A 14,164-nucleotide genomic window follows, 5' to 3' on the forward strand; every position below is an offset into this window, starting at 1 on the left:
GCCCATTTTATTAATGATAATTAACAGCATAAATTGTTTGTGTAATTTTGTCCGGTTGTAATTAATGTCACATGACTAATGTCAAAAAACTGGTATGGTTTAAAAAAAAAAACTTAACAAGAAAAAACAGAATAAGTGTTCATCAGTTTTCAATAAGCGCCCAACATAACAAACGCATCTTACTAATGAAACTATTTTGAACAAACAATTTTTCGAATTCTATTTAAATCGACAACGATTAGGACAGGTAATAAGTTAGGAAACTTATTGTGCTATAATCATCACATAACGTGTACTATAATTACATTTGTTAATATGAAGTCAATATGTGTACATATTAGCTGTGCCTAATAATGCATAAAATTGAACACGCGAATGTTTAATCCGTCTTTGTCGCCATTTTCAACATTCAGTAAATGCAGCTGTGACTAGTTAAGAGGATGACAAAAGACAGCGAGGCCACCATTCCCACAAAACAGGGCAGAAATGGTAAGACATTGGAGGACAAGTCGAACCATCGGGTAACATGGAGCAACAGCGTGGAGTTTGTAGTCTCTCTTATAGGGTACTCCACAGGAATGGCGGATTTCTGGAGAATCCCTTTTCTCATATGGAGAAACGGAGGGGGTAAGTTTAAAACCATCTTGATTTATCTTATTTTGCTTGCGACCAAGTCCTCAGTAAACCAATCCGCAGTAGATGCATATAATTGTAGTGTCATTTCCGACATTGACATAATTCAAAAGTAGCAAGTAATCATCTGCTAAATGGAATATACAACCAAACGTATAAACTAAGCGTACATAAAATGCCAGGTATGAATTCACAATGTTCTGTGCTAATCGATTTTTACTATTTATCACCATTTCTAAGATAAGTACTAGAAAGTCGAAACTTAGCAACAATCATAGCTAGTTGCTTACTAGTATGCAAATATTTTACATAGGTGTTATCTGTATCTCTTGATCACTGCTCAGTCGATTGCCTGGTCCGATTTACAAAATGCATCAATCGATAAACTGACTACAACGTACACTTGAAAAGGTATTGAGTATTGGGTTATGTATACGGCTAACACTTAATTGTCATCTGCTCTTTGTCTCAAACAGGTGCGTTCTTAATCGCTTTTGGGACGACACTATTCATATGTGTTGCTCCCATATATTTTCTCGAAATATTCATTGGACAATATTCTGGAAAAGGAGTCTTAGAAATATGGGAATTTTCACCGCTTTTCAAAGGTAACTTATACATACATATACAATAATTATGGAAAATAGAAATGAGTATAAAATATTTCCCTCAGATTGATAAGTCAAATATAACCATACCTCACTTTTGGCCTTTAGTTGAGCGTTCGCCCCTGTGAGGCTTTGGGTTCTGTCCCCCTTGGCTGCCCTGCAGGTAGGGCGTAAGAATTGTACCTGCTGCCCCCTTTGCATGATCGTAAGAGGCGACTAAACTTGGGTTCTTATCTTTTCTCTTCTTTCTTAACAACTTTCTTCTTCCTAATGTCTCCCTTAACCATACCTCACTTTTGGCCTTTAGTTGAGCGTTCGCCCCTGTGAGGCTTTGGGTTCTGTCTCCCTTGGCTGCCCTGCAGGTAGGGCGTAAGGATTGTACCTGCTGCCCCCATTGCATGATCGTAAGAGGCGACTAAACTTGGGATCTTATCTTTTCTCTTCTTTCTGAACAACTTTCTTCTTCCTAATGTCTCCCTTGACAATGCCTCACTTTTGGCCTTAAGTTGAGCGTTCGCCCCTGTGAGGAAGGCTTTGGGTTCTGTACCCCTGGCCGAGACATACCAGAGTCTTTAAAATGGTAGTTGCTGCTCCTGTTTAGCGCTCAGCAAATAAGGAGTGGGACGACTGGTTCGCCCGTTGTCAGTATAATGTGACCGGGTGGGGTGTGCTGCTGGATGTCTTCGGCAGTATGCTTCAGTGAGGTAGCACTCTAAATCGGCAAAAGATCCGGCCTATATGTGACCGGGTGGGGTGTGCTGCTGGGTGTCTTCGGCAGTATGCTTCAGTGAGGTAGCACTATAAATCGGCAAAAGTTACGTCCTATCACAAGGAGACTTAACACGAACATACCGCAGCCTCCCAAAAACACATACGCACTCACCACACGCATGCATGTCGCACGCACGGGAGGCCGTCCTTAAATGACCTTAGCTGTTAACAGGACGTTAAACAAAATAAACCAAACTGTCCCCTGGTCGAGACATACCAGAGTCTTTAAAAATGGTAATTGCTACTCCTGCTTAGGTACTCACCACAAGCATGCATTTCGCACGCACAGGAGGCCATCCTTGACCTAAGCTGTTGATAGGACGTTAAACAAATAAAACCAAAACCAAACCAAACATACATTGCTCATCTACACTATTCCATCTAGCCGCACATGTATGTCATTTTCTTTGTAAACTATCTTTTTTACACTGTGGTGATGAGCGTGCGCAGTACTAAGGGATAAGTGATGCATATCCTCCCCCCCCCCCCCTCCTCCCCCCTCCTTTTTTTGTTTTTTGTTTTCAATTGGTAGGTTGTACTTTAGAACAACACTCTTTTACAGGTATTGGATTTTCCATCGCCCTACTGAATTTATGTTACCTCAGTTATGTATCTACAATGCGCTATTGGCTGCTAGAGTATTTGAGGCAGTCATTCACGACTGAGCTACCATGAACCTCTTGCGGGAACACATGGAACACTAATTCATGTATAGCATCGCACACACTCTTGGCATCGAATATCGATGGAGGCATATGGAATTCTACATCAAACACCACAGGTTCCTTGGATTATCACATAGATGTTTCGGCAGAGGAGGAGTTTTGGCAGTATGTTTTATATCTTTTTAAGCATGATCATACTGAATATTAGTCTCTAGGATACAAAGTTGGTTTTATTGGAGAGGAGATACCATTGCAGTCTATTTCGAGGACGCCTCTCTCCCTCTCCCCCGCCCTATCTAACATCGTGTCATATGCTGCTAGATAAGATACTCTGTTTCCAGATGACATGAATCTGAGATTTTTCTCTTTGGGATCCTGCTATCGGTATTTAACTGACTCGCTTTAAAAACACTACGTATAGTGTTTGGTCGATTATGTATACATTGGAACCTTTAATAGCAGCATGGCCCTAAGCACCTATAAGATCAATGGACGGGATCCCTTTTTAGGCCGCAGCCTGGGGTAGCCTACCATGTTTGCTCGATAATGATAGATCTTAACAATATGGAGTTCGTAAACAATAAATATTGCTAACGTTTAAATCACCACAAATGTTGTCTCTTCATTTCATTGTAGTGCTACATACATTGGTAATCTATTCTTCGTTATATAAGGATACAAATAATACATAGTCACAAAAGTAGCGTTTATAATTTTATAGTATTTCAAGGTTACACTTTTCCGACATTCTTTGCGCTATTTTCAACAAATTGTCATTCCATGTAAGATATACATCATACCTTATATAAGGATACAAGATCTTATATAAAATTAAGATCGTGTTTTGTACGTTAGCATAACATATTGCTATCGAGACACACATAGCCAGTACTTGCTGTACATTGATCATGTGGTTCCCGGTATGGTTATTTATATGAAATATAGTAACAGACGTGTCTTGTTTATCTGTTTGCAGACACAATATCCTATCCTTGTCGAGTGGTATAGACGAGGTGGGGTCTCTGCGCTGGACGCTCGTGTTATGGGCAATACTCCTCAAAGTGATTGTCATTGTGAGTCTTTTGAAGAGCGTGAAGTCCGTCGGAAAGGTTGGTTTATTAACTATCTATTTAAAGAATAATTTCACACTAACATCAATGTTAACTTGTTGTTAATGATATAATAAAAAAAAACATACTAAACGTCAGTTTCCATAATAATATAAGAAGTAAACACAATCCCTCCGTGTTAATGTTCATCCTTTTTGCATTTGTTGTCCATTTATTGATATCGTACAAAATGAACTCTTTCTGTTGCAGTTAATGATTTTTGCCACATTCTTTCCACCGCTAATTGGATTGGCGATGCTTATTCAAGCATTTACTCAAAAGGGTGCCAAAGACGGTCTACTATTTCTCATTACACCAGATTTTACTAAACTAGCGGATTCAAAGGTTTGTTTGCATTTCTCACGATGGCACGCAATGCATGATATTCACAATCGAATTAATCCGGAAAACACACATTAAAGTTTTAAAGGTACAATAATGATTGGATTAACGCATTAAAAATTGAATTACAGGTTTGGATAGAGGCTTCATTCATGGCTTTCTACAGTGTTGGCCCGGGCTGGGGAGGTGTATTAATGATGGGAAGCCATATGAAATTCCACTCTAACTGTTTAAGGTAAGTATCGGTATGTAAATCTTCAGATGACATACCATAGGTAGCAGTGTACAATAAAGATACCCGAATAATTCCGAATAATAAGTGCAACATGTTTTAGATGTGTAAACATGGCCAGTTAACCCTACCTATTGCCTATACTAAAGTATATTTATTTGTAATCCATACAACAATTTTAATTTTATATACAGCTGTGAAGGACAAGTAAACTTTTTTCTTGGTTGTCAAACCTGTGAAAACCATGGTAACCACTTCGGTGGTCATCAGTCAAGAGTCATTGGGCTAGCTTAGGAAGAAAAAAGATTGTGTAAAGATATTTAACTAACCACAACATGCTTGCGTTTATCAGCCAAATAGTGTAACAATATTGTGTTATTTGTGTACATTATAATTTCGACAAGAAATATGTCTTGCCAAGCAATGTAATTATTCTCAAAGCAGACATTAAAATAACTTAATATACTTGTATTTTGCATACGATCTGCGATCCAGCGATTCTATAGTTGCGGATTCCCCAATATTAAGGCAGTCTAATTCTATACTTGCCGAGGGTATTTCCAGTAATGTCAAATGTTAAAGCTGACCACAAAAAAAAATATTTTGATGCTGACATCAATTTTAAAAGCCTGAAGAAAAGGGTTATTAAAAATGTAGAAGGGCACGGAATTTTCAGATTATCCCTGCAATATAATAAGATATGTATAATTTATTATTTTGTTTACGTTAATAATTGATTGACTGTCAAAAGAAATAAGTTATTCGACGTGAATCATGCTAATTATTATTTGTTGTTACAGAAATGTTATGATTGGCGTTGTTGGGGATGTTTTGATAGCATTATTCAGCAGTGTCGTCCTGTTCTCTGTCATTATGTGATGGCGAGCGAGATTGGTGTCCCAGTCCAGGACGTTGTAAAGTCAGGTACATGTACAGACTATATGTGATGAGGTCATGTAACTCCAAGCCTTGTAGTCGAGCTCTGTTTACAAGGTCAACAGTCCCTTGATATTATTTCCATGATAAACCTATACAACAAAGCTTCAAAGTCAATTATCCGTTTTCAAATCATGATGGTTCCCCAATATATATTTTATTTTGTAATTTTGTTGGTATGTACATTGTAGGCATGTCCATCGGCCTTGTCGGCTACAGCCGGGCATTGTCCTTCCTTCCTGCGCCGTATGTCTGGGCTGTGGTATTCTTCTTTGCAGTCACTATTGTAGGACTTGACGCAAAGGTAGGTAATTTAATAAGTACTGGTATAGTTGTAACAAGAAAGTTGTTCCGCCGGTTTCATCGTTTAAATATAAATATTTTGTTAACTAAAATATGAAAACGAAATCGAATATGTCGTAACTGCTTTAGTATAACATCAACTACCAATCTTTTAGGTTGTTTGTACAGAGACGGTGGTGTCATTCCTGGAACGATTCGGCGATAAATTAGGCCGACATAGCCATCTGTATATGGTGTTACTGGTCAATTTCATTACGCTTCTCCTCAACCTCCCGTTTTGTACACAGGTAAATACGATTTTGTTTACAATACATGAGTATCGCATACAGAAACTAGTTATGTTTTTGGAATATTGATATTTACTTTGTATTACTTCGAGTACGGTTTGTTTACCACTCACTGCTTATGTGAATTCATATATCATAGATAAATCAAAAGTACAAAAGTAATATATATATATATGGTAACAACATACGTCTCTATCGCCCCAAATTCCACATCTTAGAGTATCGACGAGATCGTGCAATACTGTTTTATTTTGTATTATTCATGTTTTGTTTCTAAAGATGCTAAAAAGTATTCAGTGCTTCTAAAAAATATATGAAATGGTGATGGTATATAAATAACACCGGACAACGGCACCAATCGTTTATAAATATATCTAATACCACCCAATGGTTTATAAATATGTTTTAACTAACACCAACCAATGGCACCAATGTTTTATTTTGTATCATTCATGTTTTGTGTCTAAAGATGCTAAAAAGTATTCACTGCTTCTAAAAATTATATGAAATGGTTATGGTATATAAATAACACTGGACAACGGCACCAATGGTTTATAGATATATCTAATACCACCCAATGGTTTATAAATATATTAAATTTACGCCAGCAAATGGCATCAATAATTTATAGATATAAGTAGCACCAACCAATGGTACCAATGTTTTATAATTATATCTTACGAACACCAACCAATGGCTTATAAATATAGCTAACAAACACCAACCAATGGCACCAATGGTTTATAAACATATCTAACTAACGCCAAGCAATTGCAAGGGTGCAAACCGACTATAAATATGTCTTAACACCACCAATATTACCAACGGTATATAAATATATGTAACTATCACCAACCAATGATACCAATAACACCAACCAGTGGCACCAAAGGTCTATAAATATAGCTATCACCAACCAATTGTATAACCGTTATATAGAGGTTCCCCAACGAGTGGGGATTTTTTATCATTTGTATCCAACTCAAGTTAGTTAATTTACTAATTTTGAAAAGACACGAGCTTTAGCGAAAATTAACTTACGAGAGTTGGATAAAAATGATAAACAATCGTCACGAGTAGGGGAACTTGCTTATCCCATAACTTCTTTACTTACAAATGTAAGCTTGTCAAATTCAAATTCTCCCAACGTAGCAACTAAATTCCGTAAACCAAATCACTACGCGACAAAATATAGGTCGTTATGAACGAAAGCTTATCATCCTATTTTAAATGCACGACTCGTATCTTCGGTACTTTATTTGTAAATTATATACTTTTACAAAAAGAAATATTAGTTTGACAACCCTTCTGTCTGTGATTAACTGATAGGTAACTTGTTTAAATATCGAAGACGACACCGTCATCGCGAGGTCGAACGTCACCGCTGCAGAATATTAGATTAGGCCTAATCATTGTCAGATTCAATTATCGGTCATTTTCTGGGTTTCGTAGGTATGCTATTACTGGTTATTGTGATGTTAAATGTTCATTCTGACATGTATTCATTCAAGACACCGTGCATTTCAACAAATATGTCGGAAATCGAGCTAGAATGCTGAGCAATATGTATATCACATTTGTCAGTGTGTTTACACGAAATCTCATCAGTTTACTGACATGAGACAAATGTTCCAAAATTATTTTTATATTTTTGTGTTTGTGATTTATATATTCGTAATAAAGGTAAGTAGAATGATAAGAAAGTGTTTATTCGGTATTTTTTCTGTTGCTACAATATCCGTACCGAATGACACCGAACTAAAAGGGAAGCTCTAGGCTTAGACCTACGTTAGATGCCGCGACCGTTTCATTCAAATGACTACGATTAGAGACAGCGATTCAACCATTTTGTATTACATTTGTTGATTGTTTTGATAATTCATTCATTGCTATCGGGGTCCACTACATATCGAGATTCAAGGGGGAGGTAGGGGTGTCAGTTTTGGTTCGCTTGGCGTATAATCGATGCAATATCTCGCTTCCGTGCGTCGTCTCTTTTACCAACATCAAATATTATATTTCGTACGTCTCAACCCCTAGATTAACTGACATTTCCATGAAGACATTCCTCTCAACCAGTTTTGCTGTTGACCACCGAAAATCCACAAAACGTGTCCATGTTGATCATATGAAGACAGACGACAAAAAAAAAAAAAAAAAAAAAGAATAAGTGAGAGTAGTAAAAATAGTCCGTGGTAAAAGGCCAGAGGTTAGTCAATCAGATTTTTTTGGGTCACAAATGACCAATCGGAGGCTTAGAAAGTGGTTACACACTGCGGTGTCTAAACAAAAACAATAACACACTTCTACGATTTTTATCACGTGCCATATCAGTTGTGAAACAAGCGTAGTTATTGGATAAACAGATATATCTTAAACCAACAAAATTATAGCAAAATAGGGGGGGAACCTTATAGTAAAAGTGTCCTTATAATGATTGTTTATACGACCAAAATGTAGAGGCGTAGCACGATTAATTACTAATCAACTCACTTTAATATATATTGTTTTAGGGAGGACCGTACATGTTCCAGCTAGTAGACTGGTACTTGCCACCATGGTCGGTAGTAATGATTGCCTTGTTGGAGATTATCGCCGTTATGTGGTTTTACGGTTGGTAGAAATTCCAAAAACAGAGATCTACAAATATGTATCCTTCAGTCCACAATGCTAATACCAAAATATTTCTAATATTCAATAATTTACATACAAGCATTTAAAAACACAAAATCAAACTCTTCAGTTAAGTCGTGAATTTTAACTCACCGTTACCTTCAAGGACCCACAACTAAATTGGCCAATCAGCTGCTGTTTCACCAAGTCCCTAACGAAAATGTGTTTCTGATGTTTGAAGCTATATATGTTTAGGTAGCGAAAACTACAAATTTTAATTGGATATCAATTCCACATCATTTGACCGGCACATGAACGATTGAGGGGATGGAGTCACTAGCAATAACATATAGTTTAATATTTATTTGTGTTGCCATTTAACCTATATCCTTATCAGCAAATCAGATGGTAAATATAAGAAAATATTACATTCAAAGAATATATAATGGCGTCATAAAGTATTGTTTATCATGATGTAAAATCTTGTTCTTTCTTTTGATACTTTTTGCCTGAATAGGAGGTGATCGTGTTGACTACGGATTACAAGACATGATTAAACGGAAAATGCCTCACGTGATCCGACTTGCAGCGGCTTATATATCACCGATACTGGTTTTGGTACGGAGCGACGTAGACTTTATTTATCTTTATTTTTGGTTTTTAGTATACATTCATACGTTTATATTTTTTTACCATTTGAACTTCATAATCGCAAATAGTTGCATCTATTGTGTATTGTTATGGGAAGAGGTGTCGCATATTTCACACCGGAAAAAAACAGGTTGACCAACTTACGTAACCATATATGTAATCAGATACGTAATTAAAGTATTTTTTGCATTTTTGCCAGTGAAATATAGAAATGTATCAAACTAATAAAACTTACATTTTAAATATATAAGATTTTGCAGTAAAAATATAAGATTTTGCAGTGAAGATATAAGATTCTGCAGTAACAATATAATTTTTTTACAGTGAAGATATAAGATTTTGCAGTGAAAATATAAGTTTTGTGGTGAACATTCATAATACAAGTTTTTCGTTTTTGACCAATCTGATCAAACCTTTGTATTCACCTCATTGAAACCTGCCGATTCTTCCAATCGAAGGGAACATAGATAAATTGTTTATTTTGCTGTATTTCTGAAATATTCTGACAAAATATATTTTGACAAAATACTCACTTGATGTTAGCTATTCATGCACAGATTGTCCGATAACAGCTGAAAACACTTAAATTGCGTTGATCAGTCCTCTCCCGTATATGATCTTAATCGCGAAGAAGTTTACTTATACGAAGTATCGAGTACATAATTATACTGATAACAGGAAACACATTAAAAAAGGGGGTATATGCTATACCTGTACAATAATAATGGCTGTTGATAACTACTTGTTGTATGCCTTTTCAGATGTTGCTCCTTATTAGCTTTGTTCGATACAGACCTCCAAAGTACGGCTCTTACGAATACCCGGAGTACGCACTTGTCATTGGCTGGGCGATCGCGTGTGTCACCGTCATCCCCATACCCTTAAATATTGTCTGGAAACTTGCTAAGTTGCCGGGAACATTGAAGCAGGTATGTCTATTCATTGATGTATTTGTTATTAGTATGAATTGACATGAGTGTCTGCATAACCCATATGCCAATACCACAAAAAGGACTTCTCCCTGTATAGTTACATTAGCTCCCAAGTAGTCAAATTTACATATGTATATAATCAGTTTGCCATACCCCATCATCATAATCTTTATTGTATCTTACATAATGTGTTACTCGTTACATTCTTTCAACGTTATCAGTATGCTTCATGACTCAATGAACTCTCTCTAAGCAGCTCTATTGATAAACTGTCTGAATCACAATTTAATGGATATACTAGTACTGTTATTTACATTGATTCAGAAATGGGCAACCCTTACCCGACCGAGCTGTGACTGGGGTCCTAGTGACAGTGCTCATCGACTAGAGTACCTGGAGCAGTCACAAACCGAGCGGTCCTTGGCAGACATAGCTTTCTACAATCTCACCGGTAGACAGAGATATCCTGCTAAAAGACACTCTGAAGCTCTGGTATTGTGTTGACACAAAACGTATGCATTGAACCATGTAAACTTTCTCAGCTGATACATTCATATGTGTTATCCCGCTATTACGGCGACGTCGCATTCATTTTAATAACTACCATTATTGCGGCCAGAACGTTTCTCACTAAAAATGTCATTCATAGTTATCTATTATAAAATCACGCTTCTTGTTAGATCATCTTCAGTGGGCATCATCTTAAAAATCTTATTTTTATTGTGGATTATATAGCGGATGAGTATTCCTGAGTAAAGCGTCACATATGTTTACGCTGCGTTTACATTTCATTCAAACTGCAACTTCTATTTTCACTTTACCTATCGTACAAGAAAGGGAATTGGAACATAATTATACTTTTAACGAAGAGAACGTATTACTTAAAAAAAATGTATTTTTGGCCAATTAACTGGTAAATTACGTTCATTATGCGAGTTCGAAATCAATTACAGTATATAATCTTATAAAATTAGCGAGTTGGCCACCGCCATATAACAAGATAGTGAACAATTTGGAACCGAATCTGTTGTTAACTGTATACCCAGTCAGGTACCATGTATACTGACGTTAATGATGTAAGCATAATATTAATAATAATGCATCGCGTTTTGATAATATTTTATCAATGATATTCCGTTCTGCCATTCCCATAATTTCGATGTCTTTCCCGGGCGTGTATAACAGCTGCACTGTACACCGCCTCGTTCGAAATAAGCGATGCTAATTTTGTAAATATGTTAGCACATTTTCTCCCCGGAAGTTAAAAAAAGTATTTACCGATATATCACAAACAAAGCAACTAGCCAGTTTCTTTCTTCGGTGAACACGTGTGTTGGGGGCCGCCATGTTGATCCACTTCACAACGCACTGAAGTTATAAATAAAATGACCTCGAGGTCAACAGTGGAAGTGCGAGAGCTGTTAACAGAGGTGCTATGACCGCGTTGCACCCTGGGAGAGATCGTAGCTTGCTAAAACCTTTATTAACGCTAAAAAAACATGCTATGCAATAAAAGATTGTTTTAAGGGAAATAACTCCTATAGAATATAACATCGGGATTCTGACCATTTAATGTCCATATCAAGTGACTAGCAACGGTAGTTTAACCAGTTACCATTCAAACGTTGCTAAAGAGGGTCATGAATATGTATTTGTCACCCCGACTGCATTTAGAGTGACAATAAATACAGTCCAGCAAGAGTTAAACAGATTTATTGCATTTTTGCCAGTGGAATATATAGAAAATCAAACTAATCAAATTCATACTTTTACTGCAGCGATGAGCAGTGAACATTTTTAATCAATACGAAGATCGATTAATTGGTTATTTTGCCGCATTTCTGAAATATTCAGACTAGTTTTTAACAGAATACCTACTTGACATTAGCTATTCATGCACAAATTCTCCGATAACAGCAGAAAAAACCCACTTAAATTGCGTTGATCAGTCCTTTCAAAATGGCACCGTCAAGTTCATGTGGAGTAACGTCACAAAGAGATGACGTCATGAATTATGTTACGGATTCCAGCACATTTGACACTATTCATTTTTCAACGTTTTTAATTTTGTTTTAAGTATATGTTTACACTTCCGTTGTGTGTTCGTTACATAACCTTAGTAACGAAAACATAACAAAATGTTCTGCCATATGAGTGAAATATGTTATATTAAACGGGAAAGCATTCAATATCCTCTATATATTTATTTTTATTTTTTACCTTCCCATATTTTTTCCATTTTCCTTTCCATGTATATTCATTTGAAAGAATACCATCTTTAAATCAAATTCCTTTTTGTGATTCATTCGCAACTTATCTGGCACACAGTACAAGGCATTGCCGTGATGATGATCAACATTGTGCCAAAATGACGTCATAGTAACGCCATTGTTCTCAATCAAAATTATCGCTTCGTTTGTGAAGCATGTCCATGAAGTTGATCAAAATGGCGTAATTGTGTCAGTGCGTGAGTGTTGCATTGAGGGAGACTAAACTGAATTCGTGAATCAAATTTCCAGCAGAAAACAATAGTTCCGTTAATATAGTTGACATCGACTTGGCCTATCAGTCAAATCGGAATTCGGGTTTATACAATAGTTATGGTTACATTCTTATTCCTACCTTATATGTATATCAAATACGATCGAAATGAATAAAATATATCAAAAGGGCCCTCTGGAAAGTGTGTACCATATCCTGCAATGAACGCTTTTCACGCGCTTTCCGGTAGAAAGAAAACCTTGAAATAAAGCTGTGATAAACAGCATTCGTAAAACGTTTTCATTGAATATACATCATAATCTTGAATGGCATCATACATTTATTATGTTATATCGCGGAGGTATGACCGCTGTATTTAAAAACTGCAGCAACACGGCCGCCATAGAAAAGCATATCTTCATCAAGTTATGTGTTGAAACTGCAGAAATTGATATATTATGTTGAACGAGAACCCGAAAGCATGCATGGTACTAATGAACGTGTACATTCTATAAAAAAAGGTTACACTTGGTCTTATTTTTCCAGATATATCGTGTCGACTTGGTAACATTATTTGAATTATTTCAGAAATCACGAGGGACTCGATATTGCAAACACGGAGTAATTAAAAGTTGATATCTGTGTTGATATAATTTACGTATTACGTTTTTTAACTGTGTTAATTTGGTGTAAACATTCAAGTGTTAGCTTGTGATTGTATCTATTAAATACGGAAAAGACAAAAATACTAGTTTTTTTAAAATGATGGTGGTATTAGAAACAATGAGATATGGTATTATGATGATATAAAACTAGAAATTGTATATCAATTTAATTATCTCGGTATGCTATTCAACTTCAATGTTAAATTTAATGTAACCCAACAACATGTGGAGGATCAAGGGGGAAAGGCATATTACTCTCTCAAAAGCAAGTTGAAAAATCACAAATTTGATATTCAAATACAGATTTCAGTTTATGTTCATAATATATTAAGTTATAGTGCTAAAATATAGGGATTTTCCCAAACTTTAGATATAGCAAAGTTACATTTATTTTTTTGCAAACGATTACTGGGTGTAAACAAAAGAACTTGTAATAATCGGGTTTATTGTGAGCTAGGACGACTACCACTTTGGTCATGTAGGAAGCTAAAAATTCTCAAATATTGGTTAAAACTGTTGTCGACAAATAGTTTTATTTCAAAACTATGTTTTGAAGAAAGGGTAGCATCTAATGACAGCTGGGTATTGAATATTAGAGCTGAGCTGAATAAATTTGGATTAAATTTCTGATTGTAGCGAGAAAACTACAACTTTTAATGTGATTAAGCAAAGATTTTATGATATTTATCAACATGAGCTTTTATCTATTATTAGTGATATTTCTAAAGAACTACATCAACATGTTTTTGATAAATTCTCTTCACAGTTCTACTTGTGTAAGCCTATACAATGTAGATGACCAGTATAAAACTCAAATAGCTAGATTTAGATTAAGCTCTCACAATCTCAATATAGAACAAGAAAGATAAAGAAATCAGCAGAGAGAGAGCAAAGAATATGTACATTATGTCAAGATAATGATATTGAGGATTAACA

At 35.9% G+C, this 14,164-nt stretch overlaps 2 protein-coding genes across 2 annotated transcripts; both read left to right on the forward strand.

Moving 5' to 3' along the window:
• The first annotated feature begins 526 nt into the window (after positions 1-526).
• On the forward strand, positions 527-4,654 carry LOC117322785 (sodium-dependent proline transporter-like). Its single transcript, XM_033877728.1, has 5 exons — positions 527-627; positions 3,654-3,786; positions 3,997-4,131; positions 4,260-4,363; positions 4,555-4,654. Exons 1-5 carry the CDS (start codon positions 527-529, stop codon positions 4,652-4,654), a joined length of 573 nt encoding a protein of 190 aa, XP_033733619.1.
• LOC117322855 (sodium-dependent dopamine transporter-like) lies at positions 3,656-12,251 on the forward strand. Its single transcript, XM_033877794.1, has 10 exons — positions 3,656-3,786; positions 3,997-4,131; positions 4,260-4,363; positions 5,161-5,284; positions 5,488-5,600; positions 5,755-5,886; positions 8,400-8,499; positions 9,017-9,117; positions 9,912-10,079; positions 10,407-12,251. Exons 4-10 carry the CDS (start codon positions 5,239-5,241, stop codon positions 10,584-10,586), a joined length of 840 nt encoding a protein of 279 aa, XP_033733685.1. The 5' UTR covers positions 3,656-3,786; positions 3,997-4,131; positions 4,260-4,363; positions 5,161-5,238; the 3' UTR covers positions 10,587-12,251.
• Positions 12,252-14,164: the final 1,913 nt, after the last annotated feature.

This window comes from Pecten maximus, chromosome 3 (assembly GCF_902652985.1).
Source record: "Pecten maximus chromosome 3, xPecMax1.1, whole genome shotgun sequence".
Classification (NCBI taxonomy): domain Eukaryota; kingdom Metazoa; phylum Mollusca; class Bivalvia; order Pectinida; family Pectinidae; genus Pecten; species Pecten maximus.